An 18400-nucleotide genomic window follows, 5' to 3' on the forward strand; every position below is an offset into this window, starting at 1 on the left:
TTATATCAGCTCCTGAAGAAAGATCGGCAGATCCGAAATGTCGAGCTTTTATTCAAAAAGTCTTGTTACAACAATACATTTTTAAACGTTTGAGATATCAGTATAAAGAGATTAAAACGTTTCTACTTTTTAACACTAGAGACTATCTCTTCCTTTTTTTGTTTTGTTTGTTTGAAGGGGAAACAAGCCTCAAATAACCCAGCACTAAGCCATGCCGCCCGGGTTCACACGACAAAACAAGCTGCTCCCGGGTGAGTAATTATGCCAATGGCGGCCTGCATGCACCACCAATTTAAACAACAACCATGCCTTGTTTGACTGTGAAAACCACACCACTGAGTTCAATGGGACTTCCTACAATTAAGTGGGTATAGGGGTCCAGGCTTAAAATACTAAGTTACCGCAAACAAGTTTTAAAAATATCAAATATCAAATTAGTGCTATCATTTTATGTTACATACACCCCAATGATAAAGCTGAAAAATGATCATGGGTCAGCTGAGAGTGCTGCCTACCTTAAAGAGATTCCATTGACCAGCTCTTTCTGCTTATAGGGCTTTGAGGAGAGAGGAGAGGATGTGGGAGACAGATTAAGGGGAGCAATCAGGCTGCTGATGATTTCACTCAGCTGAGCACTCTGCAAGGAACGATAAAGAAAAAGAAAGCCTTCAATTTAATGCACAGTTTATATCAGTCTAAAGAACTCAATTTTGCTCTCTTTACTAAAAATACAAATAACTACACTGGTGGATGGGCCAAATTGCGGCAGAGATATAGATGTGGCACTAGAGGAACAGATATATGTTCCCTCAGACCCTGATCCTGCCACCAATGCCAGGGTAACATTATATTGCCTTCACAAAAGTTATCCTCTGAGCTCAATATTTTTTTATTTATTATTAATTAATTATTATTATTTACATTTATATACCGCCTCATAACTGAAGCTCTCTGGGCAGTTTACAAAGATGAAATAGAGAGCAAAAAACCCACTCCCCCTGAACATCTCTGACCTTGCCTAAATGGCGCATAGGATCCAAACTAATTCCAATCATAGTACAGCACCAGCTTCACCATGGCAAACGTGGCACTGCCTCTGGCGGCCAGCCAGCCCCTCAACTTTGGAGCTGCACAGGTGTACAGAAATCATTCCAGTAAGTTGGTCACTACTAGCTCAGATCCCATCAGGTTATACTTGAAGCTGGGATGTTTTGCCCCAATGTGCTTCACTTTACACTTGCTAACACTGAACTGCATTTGCCACTGAGATGCCCATTCTCAGTTTGGAGAGATCCTTTTGGAGCTCCTCACAATCCCTTTTATCCACCCTAAATAATTTAGTGCCATCGGCAAACTTGGCCACTTTACTGCTCACTCCTGTGTCCAGATCATTTATGAACAGGCTGAAAAGAATTGGTCCCAATACCGATCCCTGTGGGAACCCACTATTTACTACCCTCCATCAGGAGAATTGACCATTTATTCCTACTCCCTGCTTTCTGTTCTTTAGCCAGTTACTGATCCATAAGAGGACCTCTCCTCTTGTTCCATGACTGCTAAGTTTGCTTAGTCTTCCAAAGCCTTTTGGAAGTTCAAGTAAACAATGTCTACCAGATCACCCTGTCTACATGTTTATTAACCCTTTCAAAAAAAGCTAGTGAGAGAGGACTTACCTTTGTGGAAGCTTTGTTGATTCTTTTCCAGCAGGGTTAGTCCTTCTATATGCTTACTAATTTTATTTTTAATAATGCTTTCAACCAAGCATTTCCCAGATCGCTCCTGGACCCCTTTTTAAAAATGGATGTTACATTGGCCATCTTCCAGTCCTCTGGTACAGAGGCTGATCTACTGATCACACAAGCTCCAAGAAGGATGGAAAGACACAGTACACTTTATTGCCTTCATAGGGTATGGAACCATAACTTTTCCCAATCCCACAGCCTATGTGTATCATGCATACAGTTATACAAAGAAATTTTATGAATATTAATGAATTACTAATAGCTTAATTCTATTTCATTCTCTCTTTAATACCTGTTTTTCTATGTTACGAAGAAGCAGAGTTGGACTGCTGGGTGACATTTCAAAATCATGTTCCGGCCAAGCATCCTGCCTTTCAAGTGGGGCTTGAGAATTCCCTGTGGTGTTTAATAAAGCTTCTTGGTCTGTCAATTGTGTTCGCTTCTTCAAGACATCCTTTGGAATTGAAAATTCTTCTAAGATCACCATTCCCTAGACAACAGTAATTGAACACAGTTGGCCAACAACAAATTAACTTGCCCAAATCATTGTATGGTGACTGTAATCCCCGAAACATACTGTTTAAGCTCCCCGAAAGTGATTTAGAGCTCCATGTCTGTGAGCTGTATACAGACAGCGGGTAAATAATCTCACATTACAGTACAGCTGCAACTTTCATTTCTGCAAGAAGGTAACGTTATAGTGACTGTCCTCTCTGTGTTGTATCATTTTCTAATTTCATCCAAATAAGAGGAACATACTGAGGACTATGGGTCAACGAACAGAAGCAGGCCTAGGACTGCACACTCCAGCCATAGTCACCCCTCATTTCTTGTACTCAAATTTCCCTTGCAGCCTGTAATTATGGTTCAGAATGATGTCTGCCCTTACTAAGAAGGTTTAAAGATGTTCCTAAACCCTTTTTTGGAAACCAGGTTTGGCGCATGGAAGGGAATTGCACAATTTTGCCTCCCACTCCCAATTGTTGTCAGCATTTAGGTATTGTGACACCTTCACCTGCATGTTTTTTTTACATGTTATTTTCTCTTTAAAAGGAGTAAAAGATCAGATTTTCACTTTCCTTAAAATTATTACATCAGATCATTCCAATAATCTATCATCCACACTACAACATATACAAAATTCAATTTTTTTTCTCATATCTGTAAGAGACAGAAGGGAAACCACTCATTTAAGGTACAGTACAGCTAATTTCAATAATAACTTCTCCCTGGTATTTATTTAGCAATGACAGCCTCAAATATGCACTATTCTCTTATTTCATTTAAGATCAACTGCATGAACAGAGATACAAAGTTGACAGAAATGTTGAAGTGATGGAAAATCACTTTTTTTTTCAAAGAAACAAAACAAAACCTGGGACATTTGGAGAGAGAAAAACTAATTACCTACTTATCAAACCTACATTTACATTTACTACTTTAAGAATATGGATCACGTATAGCTTAGTCCACAGGATTATATTGCTCATTAAATGTGTAAACAATTTAAAAATATAAAATATTTTAGTTTAATTCTGACAATAAATGTACCTAGTCTTAGAAACAGATCTGCAAGTTGCTGCACCAATTAATCCTATTCCAATACGTATTACTCAGATGTAGACCTCACTGAGCTCAATGAGATTTACTCCCAAGTAATTTTGCATGGGATTCCATTCTAAAAGGTACTTAAGAGTAATTCTTAAGGTTTTGCCAGTTAGGGAAAATAGGTTGTTTATAATGTAGTAAACCAAAAGTAAGTGTTTATTATCTTGGTTCAGAAATGGTATATAGATTGAAACGCTGACTCTAATAAATTACGTTAAAATATGCTTTAAAAACATTTCACTCATTTTGAGAGAAAGTATGTCACAGATTTTTACAATTTCCCATGTTAGACTTTGGGGAAAAGAGGAGAGGGTTTCCCCCCCCCCCCCCACCGTATATTTTTCTGCTTATAGTCCAACTGTAGAGATTATCATTGCTGCAGTGTGGCCATACAGTGATAAAATAATTACCATGGGAGAAAGTAAAACAAACTCATACTGCCCCTCTCTCTATTATTCACCTGTAACCTTTTCAAAATCATATACACAGAGGCTGAAGCATAAAAGCAAATTGATTTCACCTTTAACTTTATGAATAACTTACATAATCATTAAAATGGATGAAACAAGTTGCTTTGTCTTATAGAGTAGGGGTGGGCAGCCCTAGTTCTACATGTAGCCTTTAGCCAAATTTCTTGGCTTAATTTCAAAAGTCCTTTGTAAGCAAACAGTTCAGACTTCAGGCAAGAATTATCTTTTCCTCCCATTGAAGCCTGCTGGGCAAGGAGAAAGAACGTGAGAAGGGGGTGCCAGAAAGAAAGAAAAAGAGACAGCCCCAATCATCACTGATATGACGCCCCCAAAAGATTACTCCCGAGGAAGTGCAGCCTTCCACAGATGAAAGGTTCTCCACTCTTGGTTTAGAGGATCCCCTATGACTGCTTTCCTTTTTACAACAATTCACAGAATACTTTGGTTCCTATGTGAATCACCAACACTCCAATCAATATGCCAAATTAAACTCTGACTCTCTCGGGTACAGCCAATACATTTCCAATCTTTTCTGCTTAGTCACAAAACTCTGCAGAAATAAAAGCCAAATTTCTCAGGATGCCAAGGCAGATTCCGTGCTTGCATTGTGGAACAACAGGTGCACAGAACACCAATCATTGCATTTCCTGCTTAAAACAACAGGAAAACTAGGAAGAGAGAAACATGTAACATAGAGAAAAACACAGAATATGCAAACAGAACCTAACATACAGCAAATATGGGTAATTATAAATAACAAGAAAAGAAGAAAGCTAAACAAGGGAAAGTCATTACAAGTACGCAAACCTAGCTACTGAAGGAGGAGGAGAAATGTGTGTTAGTTGTATGTATCTTCCAGAAAAATTAATAAACCGGACAATTTCTTATTGTCTGGATCCAGATATTACTCCTGCAAGGGGGGTGGGGGGTGGGAGAAGAGGTAATTTTTGGCAATTCCCCTTTCTGTCCCGCATTGGCTGGAGCAGACTCAGCATTAGAGAAAATTAAGGGGCAGAGGTAGTAGTCCAGTGAGAGGTCAGTTCAAAGCAGAAGTATTCAGTAAACATGCAATGATCAAAGCCACACAATCGCCAGGCAAGAGACAGTTCTAAGAAGAAAAGTAAAGTGGATATCCAAAGGTCAGTAGTACAGAGGTTCAATCATTGAGGCACTGGAGATGGTATTAAGACATTGTTTCCAGCAGCTCTTAAGATCCAACTGAGAGCTCAAACAGCCAGAGCTTCCAGAGTCCCACCAAAAGCTCAGTTGCAAGCCCTCTACACTTTGGTAGGAGTCTTACTCATGCGTACCTTTACTTCTGAGCAGACCTTAGCTTATGAGCAGTCTGGCTACCATGATTCTTGAGACATCTCGATGTGGTAGCTTTTGCCTCCACCTTCTGGAGCGACAGGCTTGAGGGCTGAGCAGGCACTTAGTTTTCTCATATGCCATCACAGCGGTGTCATAGTTCTCAGAGATCAACCAGGGATCCTTGAGAGCCCAATACTGTAGAATACACCTTCTCCTCTGATGCCAGAGGTACCTGGGATCTTGCTAAAGTTCAGTGACACACATGGAGCATACACTCTGCCAGGCTGAGCTCTACCTTTCTTTCCCCTGCAATCTCTTGCACTCTGGAAATCTGTTCCAAAGGGTTCGAGGGCCCTTTGCAACAGTGTGGGAGGTGTTCCTCATGGCTGCAGGGGGAGAGGCAAATCAGAAAAAGTCATCTTCCCCCATCCAGCTGGATCCTTTTGGTGGAGCAAAAGCTTTCCATGGATGGAAAAAGCCTTTCCACTCACGGAAAGCAATCTAGGGTCCAATCTACTATCTTCAAATGGCCATCTTTTAATGTCATCTGTCAATTTTGCCATTGTGGCCACCTTCTGTATTTTAGACAACCATTCTTTTAAAGCAGAAGTAGAAAAGTGTAACTATTTCTTAGCTACAAGTATTTTTGCAGCAGCCAGGCAATTCCAAACAAGGTGGGGTTTTTAAAATAGATTTCATTTGTCCCTCTAGATGTCCAAGCAGGATCATTATTGGATCACATGGTATAGAGAATTGAATCATCATTCAGATTAACTATTTTGAAACCAAATTGAGCAATCACCAGGCAATTCACTTCATTCTGTTATTGTTTGCCTACATCTCCAACAACTGTTTCCATATTTACAGCTTGAGGATCCATGTACCACTGATATTTATTTATTTATAACTAAATAAATAAATACCACTGATATAAAACTTTATTCTCATTTATATGAAGGAGAACAAGCTGTTCCTTGGGAGAATTGTTTTGGTCAAAGCATTTAACACTTTGTGTAGCAAAAAACAGGTCATTATGGCTGGGAACTATTCTTGAACAAGACACAGGGCAATAGGTTATAATTGTTTCAACTCGTCTCAAGGTCAACACCCTTGAACATAGGCTTATGATTCTCAATGTATAATAAGTGCAAGTTCCTTCTCTCTTCTAGCTGAGTGCAAAAGGAGAAATGAATGTTCCCTTGACTCAGGTTAACTGTTGTTTTTATACTGTTTTTATGTGTGTGTGTGTGTGTGTGTGTGTGTGTGTTTTTAAATTGTATACTTTTAATGTTTACTATTTTTAAATGTTGTAAACCACCCAGAGAGCTTCGGCTGTGGGGCGGTATATAAATGTAATTAAATAAATAAATAAATAAATAAATCAGCAGACAACTCTTTATTTTCAAATTGTTATTTTTCGTCTATGTTGTCTACCCTTCGGAAAATTAAGCCACAACACAAGTCCCAACCATTTTGCACAATTCCCAGTGCTTGCCATCAACCAAACTACCCATGTTTCTTCTGTTTTAGTTATATTTGAGGATACACAAAAAGCTTTTCAGTTGACTTTAGGAAGCTGATTATGACCAAGGTTGAGAAGCCCTGCTCAATTATTTATTTGCTTGCTCATTGCACTTTATAAACGTGTACCTAATGTTTTGGCTGGTACATTCCAATGCACCCAACCTTCCTGCTTTCAAGCTACCCAATTAGCAGACTGTAAGAGAATATCATCTCCCTCCTTTCACCCCTTCTTCCTCTTCCATGTGCCTGTCTCTACCTCTCTCTAGTGTCACTGTTCCCAGTCCATGATCCACATGCTCTTCATGGTGAAGCTTCATGACCAAAAGAAAAATAGAGATTCCACCCTTTCTCAGAAGAGTATGGTAAATTTAGCTGAGAGACTGACTCCCAAGGCTGTTAGTACGCTTTAGGGATTTTGAACCAAGGTTTCCTACATTCAAATCCAATCCTCTAGTTTTCATACTAGTCTTTCATTTACCTTTACAGATTATACACAATACTTTTGTTTACATACCAGAACTCATGGAACTTATCAATCTTTAAACTGATTATTTTAATAATAATTTTTTCCTCCTCACTGACAATACCTTGGTGGCACGGATCTGCCTGTGAAGGTCAGTGAGTTGCTGGATTTTGTATTCTAGCTCCGAAATCTGGGCTTGAAGCCACGTCCAGCGGCAGCCAATTTTGGCTCTGTCTACCAGCCATTTCCAGTCAGATCTATAGTTACTGGGAAGAACACAGAACATTAGTTAGCCAACAAAAAAGATAATCACCATTGTAGAAAGGTAATTTAAATATCCTGCACAAAACAGTCTTTAAAAGGTGCTACAATCCTCTAACAAATTTATGGTGCTAGAAGCTTTTGTCCTCAAAAACGTCTGACACAATAAATCTATTGGTCTTTAAGGTGCTACAAGACTCTTTTGTGCATGTGCATTTCTTGCAACAGACTAACATAGCTACCGCCCTGGAATTTAAATATCCTAGTTGTCTTGTACTGAAAAAGCATCTCAATTGCAGCCAAGGGTACCTAGTTATTTTAAGATGGCATTCTGCTAATTTGTCAATACCTCAGCAATATGAAGCCCATACATTTCCCCCCAAAATCACATATTCATCATCTATTTGTAATGACCTCCACTTTTTGTCTTCAAAAAGGCAATCATTAGATTAGTTCATAGCTGCAGAAGGTTAATTTGTTTATAACAGCACAAACAGACATGCTTAAACAGTCTTATTAACAGTTACTCTTCAATTTCTAGCACACTCATATTCCTCACTAGCACTTCTATTTGTGTGTGTGAAAAACAACCGGTAACATTGAACAATTCTAAATGCCTCTTTAAAAAGATTGCCCTCTTGTACAACATGAGAGATGGCTATTGGATGTTTAAGAGACAGAATTCCTATTACATAGTCTGAGGAAAGGTAGAAGAAAACCCATTAGACAAAATTAAATGAAACATAAAGAAAACACAAAGAAAAAGAAAAGAGAATTAGCCCATCTCATCAAGACTGGGTTCAAATGACGTGATAGTCAATGGTTGCTTAAATAGTCAACCGTTGACTATTTCACATATCTGCAGAGTCGCAAAGCAAGAGCAGCAGAAACTCCTGCCGCTCTTGCCCAGCGAGGCTCCATAGGCATGTGACAGCACAAGGGGGTCATTACCTGGTGGCATGCCTCCCCCAACGAGCTGAAGCCGCGCTCTGCTCCTCCTGCTCTGTTGTGCTGCTGTGCCTCCGGTGATGTGCACATCCCATCCTGGGGTGGGGCGGCGCAATCGGTGGCTGCCCATGTGTTCCCAGGGATGTGCACATGCCGTCCCTGGGAACACGTGCGGGGTGGGATAGGATTTCTCCTGTGGCTTAACATTTAACATGAAGCTGCGGGAGCAACCCTAACCCCTGATACCCATAAGTGGGCTTTGGAAGGCAGCCCATTAGTGGATATCAGGGCAGGGGGCTAGAAGGACTGCACCTGTGGCTGGATGTTTAAAAGTCAAGACATGGGAGCAATCCTTCTGCGCCCTCCACCCGCCCCAACATCCATAAATGGGCTGCTGTTCCACCCAGGGACAGCACATGCACATCTTGTGAAGTATGTGGGGAGCTGCCAATTGCGGCGCCCCACCCAGGGACGGGACATGCATGTCCTGGGAAGCACAGCCGCACAACGGAACAGTAGGAGCAGAGAGCAGCTCCAGTTCACCAGGAAAGCCCCATGCAGACTCAGGCACGCTGCCAGGTGCTGACAGTAGGGGGATCCCGCATGAAGGGGGAATCTCAGAAATCAGTGCTGCTATTATTATTATTATTATTATTATTATTATTATTATTATTATTTATATAGCACCATCAGTGTACATGGTGCTATGCAGTGGGATGGCAGAGAGGGGTGGGGGTGCGCAGGGATCAGCTACAATAGGCAACCATATGTTAATAGTCAACTCATAGTTGATTATTACGATGTCATGTGGAGTACCCCCTAAATAGTCAACCGTGGAGTTGACTATAAACACATGGTTCACTTTTGTGTTGTTCAAACTTGCCCTATGAATAGAATTATCAGTAGAGGTATCCATAACTGGATGCAATGAAAATGCAATGGATAAATGTCTGGTAAATTGTGAACCATTCTTTGATAGAAGACGTGATAGTATCACTTTAAAAATACTTGGAGCCCATATTTAGCAAATCTTTGTAATGAAAAAGATCGATGCCCAAATGAGAACTTATCCTGCGACACAAAAAACAACTTACAAGCAAAATTCAACAACTGAGAATTTAATAGAGCAGTTAGCAGACAAATAATCTGACAAATATGGAAAATAAACTAGCCTCCGGCAAAGGAGTCCAAAACTCTGCCTAGAAACAAGCACCTCATAAAATGCAGAATATGTATGTGGTCTCCAGCCGAGAATTTGCTGCCTCTCACACATTCCTGAAAGCTTGCATCTGCATTAACACAAGCAAGCAAAGAAAGTCTATGACATTATCCTTTCTTAGATGATAGCCTGAAAAACATGTAGATAGCCAAAAAGACAGGATGCGGCTTCCAGTCGAACAAACATATCACAGGCTGCAAATCGCAATGCCTCCCCTGCAACTCCAAGTTTCTGCCTGCCCACAATTGCCTTCCAAAGTTTAATCAGTTCCAGTCCATGACCAAAAACACAAAGCCAAACAAAACCCATTCAGAAAACCTTGTACAACCAGATTATGGTATTTAGGCTATGATATTTGGGAGCCGCATAATGTACTCCAACAGCCAGATCTAGGTTTTTTATTTGCAGAATATGGTCCTACAAGATAGTTCAACAGAGTTCTAGATCACTGGGGCTTGAAGCTGCCTTACCTGTTTCCTCATATCAGAGCAATCTGCTGTGAGCTAAAAGAGGTGGTTCCCTGGGGTAACACAGATCTGGCTTCCCTGTAGTTTGCCCAGTTTCCTCCCATTCTAGATGTAGCAAAAGGTTCCTTCTTGCATCCCGATGGGCCTTTTACATGTACCGCATGCAAGCCTCCTTTGGGGCAATTCTGCCAAAATTGTCCATAGGAATTATAGGCAACGTAGAAGAACCACTCCAATCACTCTCTTGGGGAAGGCCTTAAAAACAAAGGCACAGGCCTCCTTGACATATGAGTTGAAGGACCACTAGGGAGATGAGAAGAAACTTGTAGGCCCTGAATTGCTGGACTCTTGCTGTCTGCGTTAATGGTCCATGAAGGGGAGGACACTGCAGTGCAGTATCCCTATGTGCGGTGACATCATGGGAATGTTTTCCTGCCACAATGTGTGGATTAGCTCCATCATGCATGGTGAATATTTGACATGCTACCCTGTGACTGGTGCATGCTGAAGCAGTTGCCATGGGTGCTGAGGGAATGGCTGGCAGCGCTGCTACGTTTTCCATAGTTCGTACTACAAGTCTACCAATGCTTATTTTAACATCTAATTTATGCATTTATCTTTAAAAAGGGTTCACTTAACCTTAAAGCACGATATTAAATCTCTCTGTATCCTGGATTTTTTTTTCTAATGGACCAACATGGTTACTTCTGATTTTTGCATATTTTGGAGAATATCAAATTTAGCCATCGAGAAGAGAGATCTTAAAACTAGAGAACAACATGCCAAGCATGTTTTCTTAGATTAAAACATTTCAGTAGCTACGTAAAATATTAATTAGAGAATCAGCATCTACTTATTGTGTTACTCAAATTTTAAGTCATGATTTAATACACAATACATATTCTCCAGGTGCCAAGAACAATGAAGGTCACAGGTAAAATTAAGAGATGGCCAAAGTTTATATCTCAGTTGGATGCCATCCTTCGTATCATTCCTCAAATAGCAATGTTTGAGTGTCCCATCCATCCTTACACAACGTGAAGGTAAAACAAACTTGTTTGTCTAGTAGTCCCTGAACAGGCTAGTTTTCTACTATGTGAACGATTCTCTATGGCGAGAATTAGTAAAATAGTTTTGCTTTGTTACCACACTTTTCTCCCTACCAAACTACAAGTTATTTCCTGAGAGGTATCTGAGTCCCCATCCCTGTCACAGCATAGTAAGGCAGTATAATAAACCTGACACTAATTTTTCTACTCTTCTATCACCTGGAAGTAGGAGACGAAATTGGTTAGCGCTACAGTGTTTGTTTCTTTCATTCTTGGAAGGGATGAACAACAGTAAATTATTGGTACTTTGTATGCATCCTCCAATTTGTTTTCATGACAACCATAAGCATGCACAATAGGTGCCTAAGATCAGAAATGAACTGTATGAAGTCTGCTAAGCCAAAGCTCAATCCAGGTAAGACAGAGGTGCAAGATTCCACTGCCCAATTTCAGATGATTCCCTCTCTCACTGCAACCTGGTACAACATAGTCCCCACTGTTCAGGAGCACCTCTTCCATGGCCATCTGCAAAGAGTTTTGGGGGATACAGGGGGTTGCAGTGAGAGGAAGAAAAAGGGAAAGACTGGTTGTGCAAACTGCCTTCCACTTGCACAATCACTGGGTACAACTAGTAAATTTAGCAATTTAGTAAAATTGACTTAGAAGGTCTGCAAATTCTAGCCCTATTTCATTAACATATCAGTGTTTCAGTCTCCCAGGTATGTAAGTCCAGACTCAAGTATACAAAATAGTCTGCAGGACTGTAGCACAGAAGTTCAGAAATGCTTTAATACTTACACTGGCACAACTTTTCTAGAAATCTGCTCATCATCATCTTCACTTGAGCTGCTACAAGTGGCCTCAGAATCCAAACTCTCTTCCACATGAGACAAGACTCCTGATGCTGAATGAGCAAATGCCTTGATTTCACCAGGTGCAATACCAAAATCATGCAGCAATTCTTTATACGTATTCGTCTCTAGATAGTTGTTTTCAGTTTTAATTGAGGTGCATCTATGATAACTGCCACCAAAAACACTGGTTGGATCATGGAAAGCTTTCATTTTCTGTAACTGATGTCTCACAAAGCATTTCATCTGTTGGTCACAGTGTTTGACAACATGCTTTGCCAAGAGAATTTGCAAATGTTTCTGAGTTCTTTTGGCTCGGCTGAGCAAAACCTGTTGCTTGTTTACACATTGAAGTAAACGAAAATTCAATTCTTGTTCTTTACATTTGGGGCTGCAGTTCATTGTTGCTTCCGGGGCATCACGGTGTTCTTGATGGAATAATTCTCCTTTTTTGGTCCCAGGATTTACAAATAAGGCCTTGCCAAATAAACCATTCTTCCGATACCGTTTACAGTTAGGAAGCTGTCTTTCTTCTGCATTACTGGATTCAGTTGAACATGAATCCAGTAGTCTCCCCATTTCTGGAAAGCTCTTTGTTGCCCCTGATAAAGTTTCCCCTCTGATCTGCTCCCCAGAGTCGGAATTAATCATTTGACTGAAGTGTGTATTAGTGCTGTTACATAATGGATTTCTCATCTTGGAGCAATTATGCTCTTCTGAGTTCCTCTGCATACAATTTTTGTTGTTTACACTGAAAGTTGAATTGTTGCTCATTAATAAAGGATAATGCTTAGAGGACTGAGAATCAAAATACTTTAAATTAAAGCAATCAGTGCTATGGTTGGTCTGAGGTGTGGGAAACCCCAGCACAGAGCAAGTAATTTTTGTTACAGAATCATCTGCTATCTTCTCTTTTACTGGTCTGGTATTTCCCATGCCTAGTGTTTCATTGGACTCCATAGCTCTTGAAGACAAGGAAGGTGATAAGTAGATACCATGACCTTTCATTGTTTTCTCTTGGAGAGCAGGTGTCATAGCTGTTTTAAGCAGTTTACAACAAACCTGTAAGAGAAACAAATGCTGAATAAAATTCTCATATTTTGGTCTCTGTTTATTTATTTAAGCACTTTTATCCCACCCTTTAACCAAAAAGGCTCTCAAGGCAGCTTACAAAAATATTTCTTAAGACAGTCCCTGCCCACAGGCTTACAATCTAAAAAACATGACACAAAAGGAATGGGGATTGGGAGGGTGGAGGAGGGGAAGAAAAGCAAATTCAGGCACTAGATTCTTAGTTGCAAAATTCTTAGTTCTGTTGCTATGAAATTGGAATCGGAAAATAATTCTAGATAGTATTTCCATTTGTCTTAAGAGCATAAAATCACCCAATCAATAGTTCCATGATGTATAGGACACCCAGAACATCTGGAAATGAACTTTTGCCAGGGTAAATGTTTTCCCATTCCTAGTATCTTGGCACCCATTGCTGAAAGCCACTGTACCCTTAAGAACAAAGACTTACTGGATATATCTATATCTATCTATCTATAAATATATATATATATATATGGAATTGCAAACCTACTGAGAAGTAAGTGGTATCGATTACAAAGAATGGTTTTGACTCACAATTAGAGGAAGGGAGGCATTGCTAGGTTCAGACAATCCCCTTTTCCTTATCCGTATGTGAATATATACATTATATATTCACTTCTCAACTTCTCTTAAGCAAGCACTATTCCTAACTAGAGACTTAGGCCATAGCTAGACCTAAGGTTTATCCCTGGATCATCCAGGGGTCAAACCTGTTCATCTAGGTGACACACAGGGGATCCAGTGCTCAGGCAGGGCTGAACCCTGGATGATCCCAGGATAAACTTTAGGTCTAGCTGTGGCCTTATTCTCACCTGTAAGAGAGGTGACCTGCCCTTATACATCTTAAGAGCTCTACAACTAAACTTGTGATTTCTGTCCAAAGCAGCCAAGTAGGCTAATACGCACAAAAAGGATGATGCAAGATTCATCATTAATTTCAACTGGGTTTATATGAAAGCATAACAAAAACTATACTTTTCCACTGACTCCCCCTACTGTCTTCTCATTGTGAACAGAAAAACAATCAACCATTAGATAGATCCTTTCCTGCAGCAAATCCGTATTTATTATATTTTGTTCATTACATTTAAATCCCACCTTTTTCCCTCTTGCAAGGAACCCAAGGCGGCTTACAAGATCCTCCTACTCTCCATTTTATCCTCACAACAATCCCGTGAAGTTAGGCTGAGAGTCAGTAACAGAACCAAAGACACCCAGTGAACTTCATGGCCAAGTTCTAGCACCCAGATCTCCCAAGCCACAGTCCAACACTCTAATCATTACATCACACTGACTCTCTCTCATACGCTTTCCTTTCCATGCTGTACCCTGAAGTTTGCTTTGCTTGGTCAATTTCCTTCTGGTACCTTATAGAGTATTGTTAGCAGGCCACAGATGTGTAACGAGAAATTAAGTGTTGCTTTCCATCATTCAAAAACAGAGATCCTTGGTTAGTATTCTGAGTAAGACCTAGTAAATAAGTGAGATTTGCTTCTGAAGAAACATGGATTGAGCTGTAAAATAGTTTTTCCATGACTTACTACAAAATGTTTCAGAAAAATATGCAACGAAAATGCTATTAAAAGCAAAAAAATAAAATAAAAATTGGTTATAAGAATTTTCAAAAAGTGAAACACTGTCAACAGTACTATGTTGAATTCATCACTATGTTTTAATTTAAAAGATCACTGCTGTATGCAGAGAATTATTCTCACTGTATCAGCCAGATAAATATTTGTGACATGCTCTGTAAGCCTGTCACAATTCTCAATTTTATCCCCCCAAAAAACTATCTTCAGTTTTCATATTCTATTTTTCTTCCATTTAAAACAGGCAGAGGCAACCCATCAGTTTGTGTGGACGCAGGACACACACACCCTGCCATTCATGCCAGTTTCCCCTTGCCCCCCTATCTTCCAGATGGACTCTGTGCTACTTTCTATATCACCCACCAAGTCTCAACCAAGTCCACTAAGGCTGTCGCTACCACACTACCTCCTCTTCTGTTGGACTTCGTTCCTTTGTGTATATGAATAGCTCAAAGCATGATTGACAGTCTTCTTTGTTACTGCCACACACTGCATGTGCTCCTCTATCTCCTCTTCCTCGGCACCAACACAGTACTAGTATACCACAAATATGGTTGTGTCACCTCCAACAAGCCAATCAGGCCTCAGTACCAATTGCTGAACATCATGGATGAAGGCAACAACTGATCACTGACTTAGTATTTGGACACACACTGAGCAGTGAACCTCAGCCTCCTTAGTTTACTGTACACTAATAAGAGAGGGGAGGTGGACGCATGTAGCAGTTAACCTGCATGCCTCAGATTATCCTTTCAGAGTCATGGGTTGCAGCTATGGATTCAAAAGGCAGTGACCTGGTTGGCATGTAACAGCAAGCCACTAAGGGGGAATTTCCCCACGGAGCTTGCTTTTGGAAATTCAAGCTGCTGCAGGGGTGCGCCACAGCTTATTGTTCCATGCAAACCTGGTAAGGGTGGGTTATTGAGGTGGTTAACAAGCAACCCAGAAACCATGACATGTTTTAGGGTTGCAGGTAGCTTATTAACCACTTCAACAACCCATCCCCGCCAGGTTTACACATAACGGCAAGCAGCTTAAATTTTCAAAATGGCGGCCAGTGCTGTAACAAGAAATCCTGCAGGGAAATTCACCCTCAATGGCTTCTCGTTATACGAGAACTGGCTCTTTGTACACCAATGTGTGGTTCCCCTGCCAACCTCTGCTTTGGAGACACGATCTTCATGTTATCACCTCAATTTGGCTTTTCTGTGCAATCAGCTATTGATGTAGCAGACAAAGTTGAATTCAAAGGACTGCTTTTGTGTATTTTTTATGAGTCAGACTCCACCTCCAAAGCTCCTTTTGCCTTTTATGTGCAATGGTTTGCTGCCCTATGCGAGTTCAAAGGAGCACTTAAGGGTGTTAAGAGGATCAGACACAAAGACTCAGTTTGGACAACACGTTAGTCAACACAATGTGAAAACTCCACTCAGTGGTTGAGTTTTTAGGGGGTACTCCCCACACAACATGTTCTAACTCCACCGTTGTGTGACGGTGGGCTACCGTGGAATTATGTGAAATCCATCACGACATCTACCTGACAGTTCCTCTGCCTTCTCTCCTCCCGTGGTCCTGCCGATGTCATCCCATCAGCCATTGCTGCCAAATATATATATATATATATATATATATATATATATATATATATCCCAGCAGCTCTCCTAGAGGGGCACTTGCTCCTTTTGCCGCTCTTACAAGGGAACTTTGTAGCCAGTGGGAAAAATCAACTCAACACAATGAAAAACTCCATAGAGCCTGCCACACAACACGTAATATAATGGTTGTGCAGGAACTCTCCTCTGCACAGTGTGGCTATTCTGTGTGGAGTGTTTTCCAAAAAAAAAAAAAACCCACTTCACTGTTGAAAGGAGTTTTCCCGCCAGACAACACGTTTCTAAATGGTGGTGTAACAACTCCACAATGGAGTTCTAAAACCATTGTTGACGAACGTGTTGTCTAAACTGAGCCAAACTCTCCCTTACAATAATGCTCTCCATCAAGAAACTTGCCCATTTGCCTTTGTGTGAAATGGGTTTCACCTTTAGCCTTTGTGGGAGTTTTCCTCCATTTTTTATAATGGACAAATTAAAAAAAATGTCCTCCAACTGGTGGATCAGTGCCTTGTCTTCTGCTACAGCTACATGGTTGTTAGACAAACAAGCACGTAGTAGAGACAGACTGGACTGAACGGCACATGGGCAGCTGTTGTCCAATTAGCAACCTCCCTACATTAAATTTCATGCCTTCTTTATTGTGTCCAACTCATTAAGCTGAATGTAGAGAACAGATGATTGGGCTGCACTGACAAACAGCTCCAGTTATAAGTTGATGTAAACTATACATATTTTTCTTTGGTTTTGAGGAAGCAGAAGGGGAAATTATTTGAAGAGGAAGCAATTTGGAAAGTTTTATCTTTGGGGCTCGGACAACATCATACCGAGGAATCAGTTTGTGGCCTACTGTTTCCAGCACCAGCCAGCAGATTGCCTCTGGGAAGCTTACAAGCAAGGCACGGGGGCAGCCGTTGTTTTTCCCCAGCATTGGGTATTCAGTGACAGTGTAACTTAAATGTAGCCATCGGGAGCATAGGAGAACCTTCCATTGACCCATTATGAACAAGAATAGAACAGGTTGGTGGAGTCAAGGGAAAATGTGCTGGGAGGGGTAGGTGAGATTTGCACTGCCCCTACAAGTTATAAATTAAGGGTCAGCAACTGGGATCTGTGCACTGATTCTGCTCCCATCCTGCCCCAAGTGTCAAAGCCATCTTTGTCCCTCCCTTCCTTATGGACTGAAACAGTTCAGAGAAATCTGAGGAATAAGAGGAACGATCCTCTTCCTGGTGCAATCTGTTGTCCCTATTCCTGCCTTCTTATTCATTCCCTATCTACTGCCCCTATCTACTGCCTTCTTATTCATTCTAGAGAAGCTAGTTGAGAGCAGAGAGAGACTAGAGTAAATGATCAAAAGAAAACATTCTCCTCTCATTAGCATACTCTCAGCCCATATTATTTCCAAACACGTACCCCAATGAAACATATTGTATCGAGGAGTGCTGGTTGGACTTGCATTGTTTCATCCGACATGGCCCAGTGCAAACACTATTTGCTAATCAGAATTGTAAAAAACACTTAACACTTCTCATCATCAAAACCAAGAACCACAATGCCTTGCTGACATAAATGTACATTTTGTTTCAGTAACTTGAAAGAAGCTAAGTGCAAAACTACTGAATTATTTTAAATGGGTTGCATTGGATTGGGCTGCGAAGCCTAAACAATTTAGAAGAAGTTTAGGCTTTGAAAGAATAGGCACAAGCAATTTATTAAAAAAGCAGATGACACAAATATTAGAAAGATGGCACAAATATTGCTCAAAACCCATTCAAATATAACAATAACAACAGAACCTTTAGCATACCAGCTATCTGCATCACAATTCTCAAAAGGATTTGAACTACAAAACACAGATCACACCAATGCTTGAGGAAACTATGGGTTGTTCTTGGAAAAAATAACCAAATCAATGCTACCACAAACGTCACAGTGAACAAGCCTTAGGAGACATCAACCTGTATGATCTTTTCTATCATTAGATTACAGCTTTCAATAGAGACTCATCCATCAAGCCATCTCAACACTTTTACTTTAAAGTATGATGCAAATATCAATATAGAATTCTATTTCCTTCCTTCAATGTCCTAGAAAATCTGTAATTTCATAGCAATTTTGTATTGACAATTTCATTTTGTCCTATGCAAATTCATCATCATCAACTTTATTACGGTCACCGACCAGACTTTA

The 18400-nt window shown here is 40.4% G+C and overlaps 1 protein-coding gene across 3 annotated transcripts in view; it reads right to left on the bottom strand.

Annotated features, from left to right (window-relative positions):
- Positions 1 to 18400, bottom strand: part of KANSL1L (KAT8 regulatory NSL complex subunit 1 like) — a 52769-nt gene that overhangs the window by 32854 nt on the left and 1515 nt on the right. For all 3 annotated transcript variants that reach the window (XM_063116077.1, XM_063116076.1, XM_063116078.1), the window contains exons 2-5: positions 11861 to 12975; positions 7243 to 7384; positions 2035 to 2232; positions 516 to 637 (exon numbers count right to left, since the gene is read on the bottom strand). In XM_063116077.1, coding sequence (XP_062972147.1) covers positions 516 to 637; positions 2035 to 2232; positions 7243 to 7384; positions 11861 to 12948 — 1550 coding nt within the window. In that variant the 5' untranslated portion in view covers positions 12949 to 12975. The remainder of the gene's footprint in view (positions 1 to 515; positions 638 to 2034; positions 2233 to 7242; positions 7385 to 11860; positions 12976 to 18400) is intronic.

This window comes from Elgaria multicarinata, chromosome 2, assembly GCF_023053635.1.
Source record: "Elgaria multicarinata webbii isolate HBS135686 ecotype San Diego chromosome 2, rElgMul1.1.pri, whole genome shotgun sequence".
Lineage (NCBI taxonomy): Eukaryota > Metazoa > Chordata > Lepidosauria > Squamata > Anguidae > Elgaria > Elgaria multicarinata.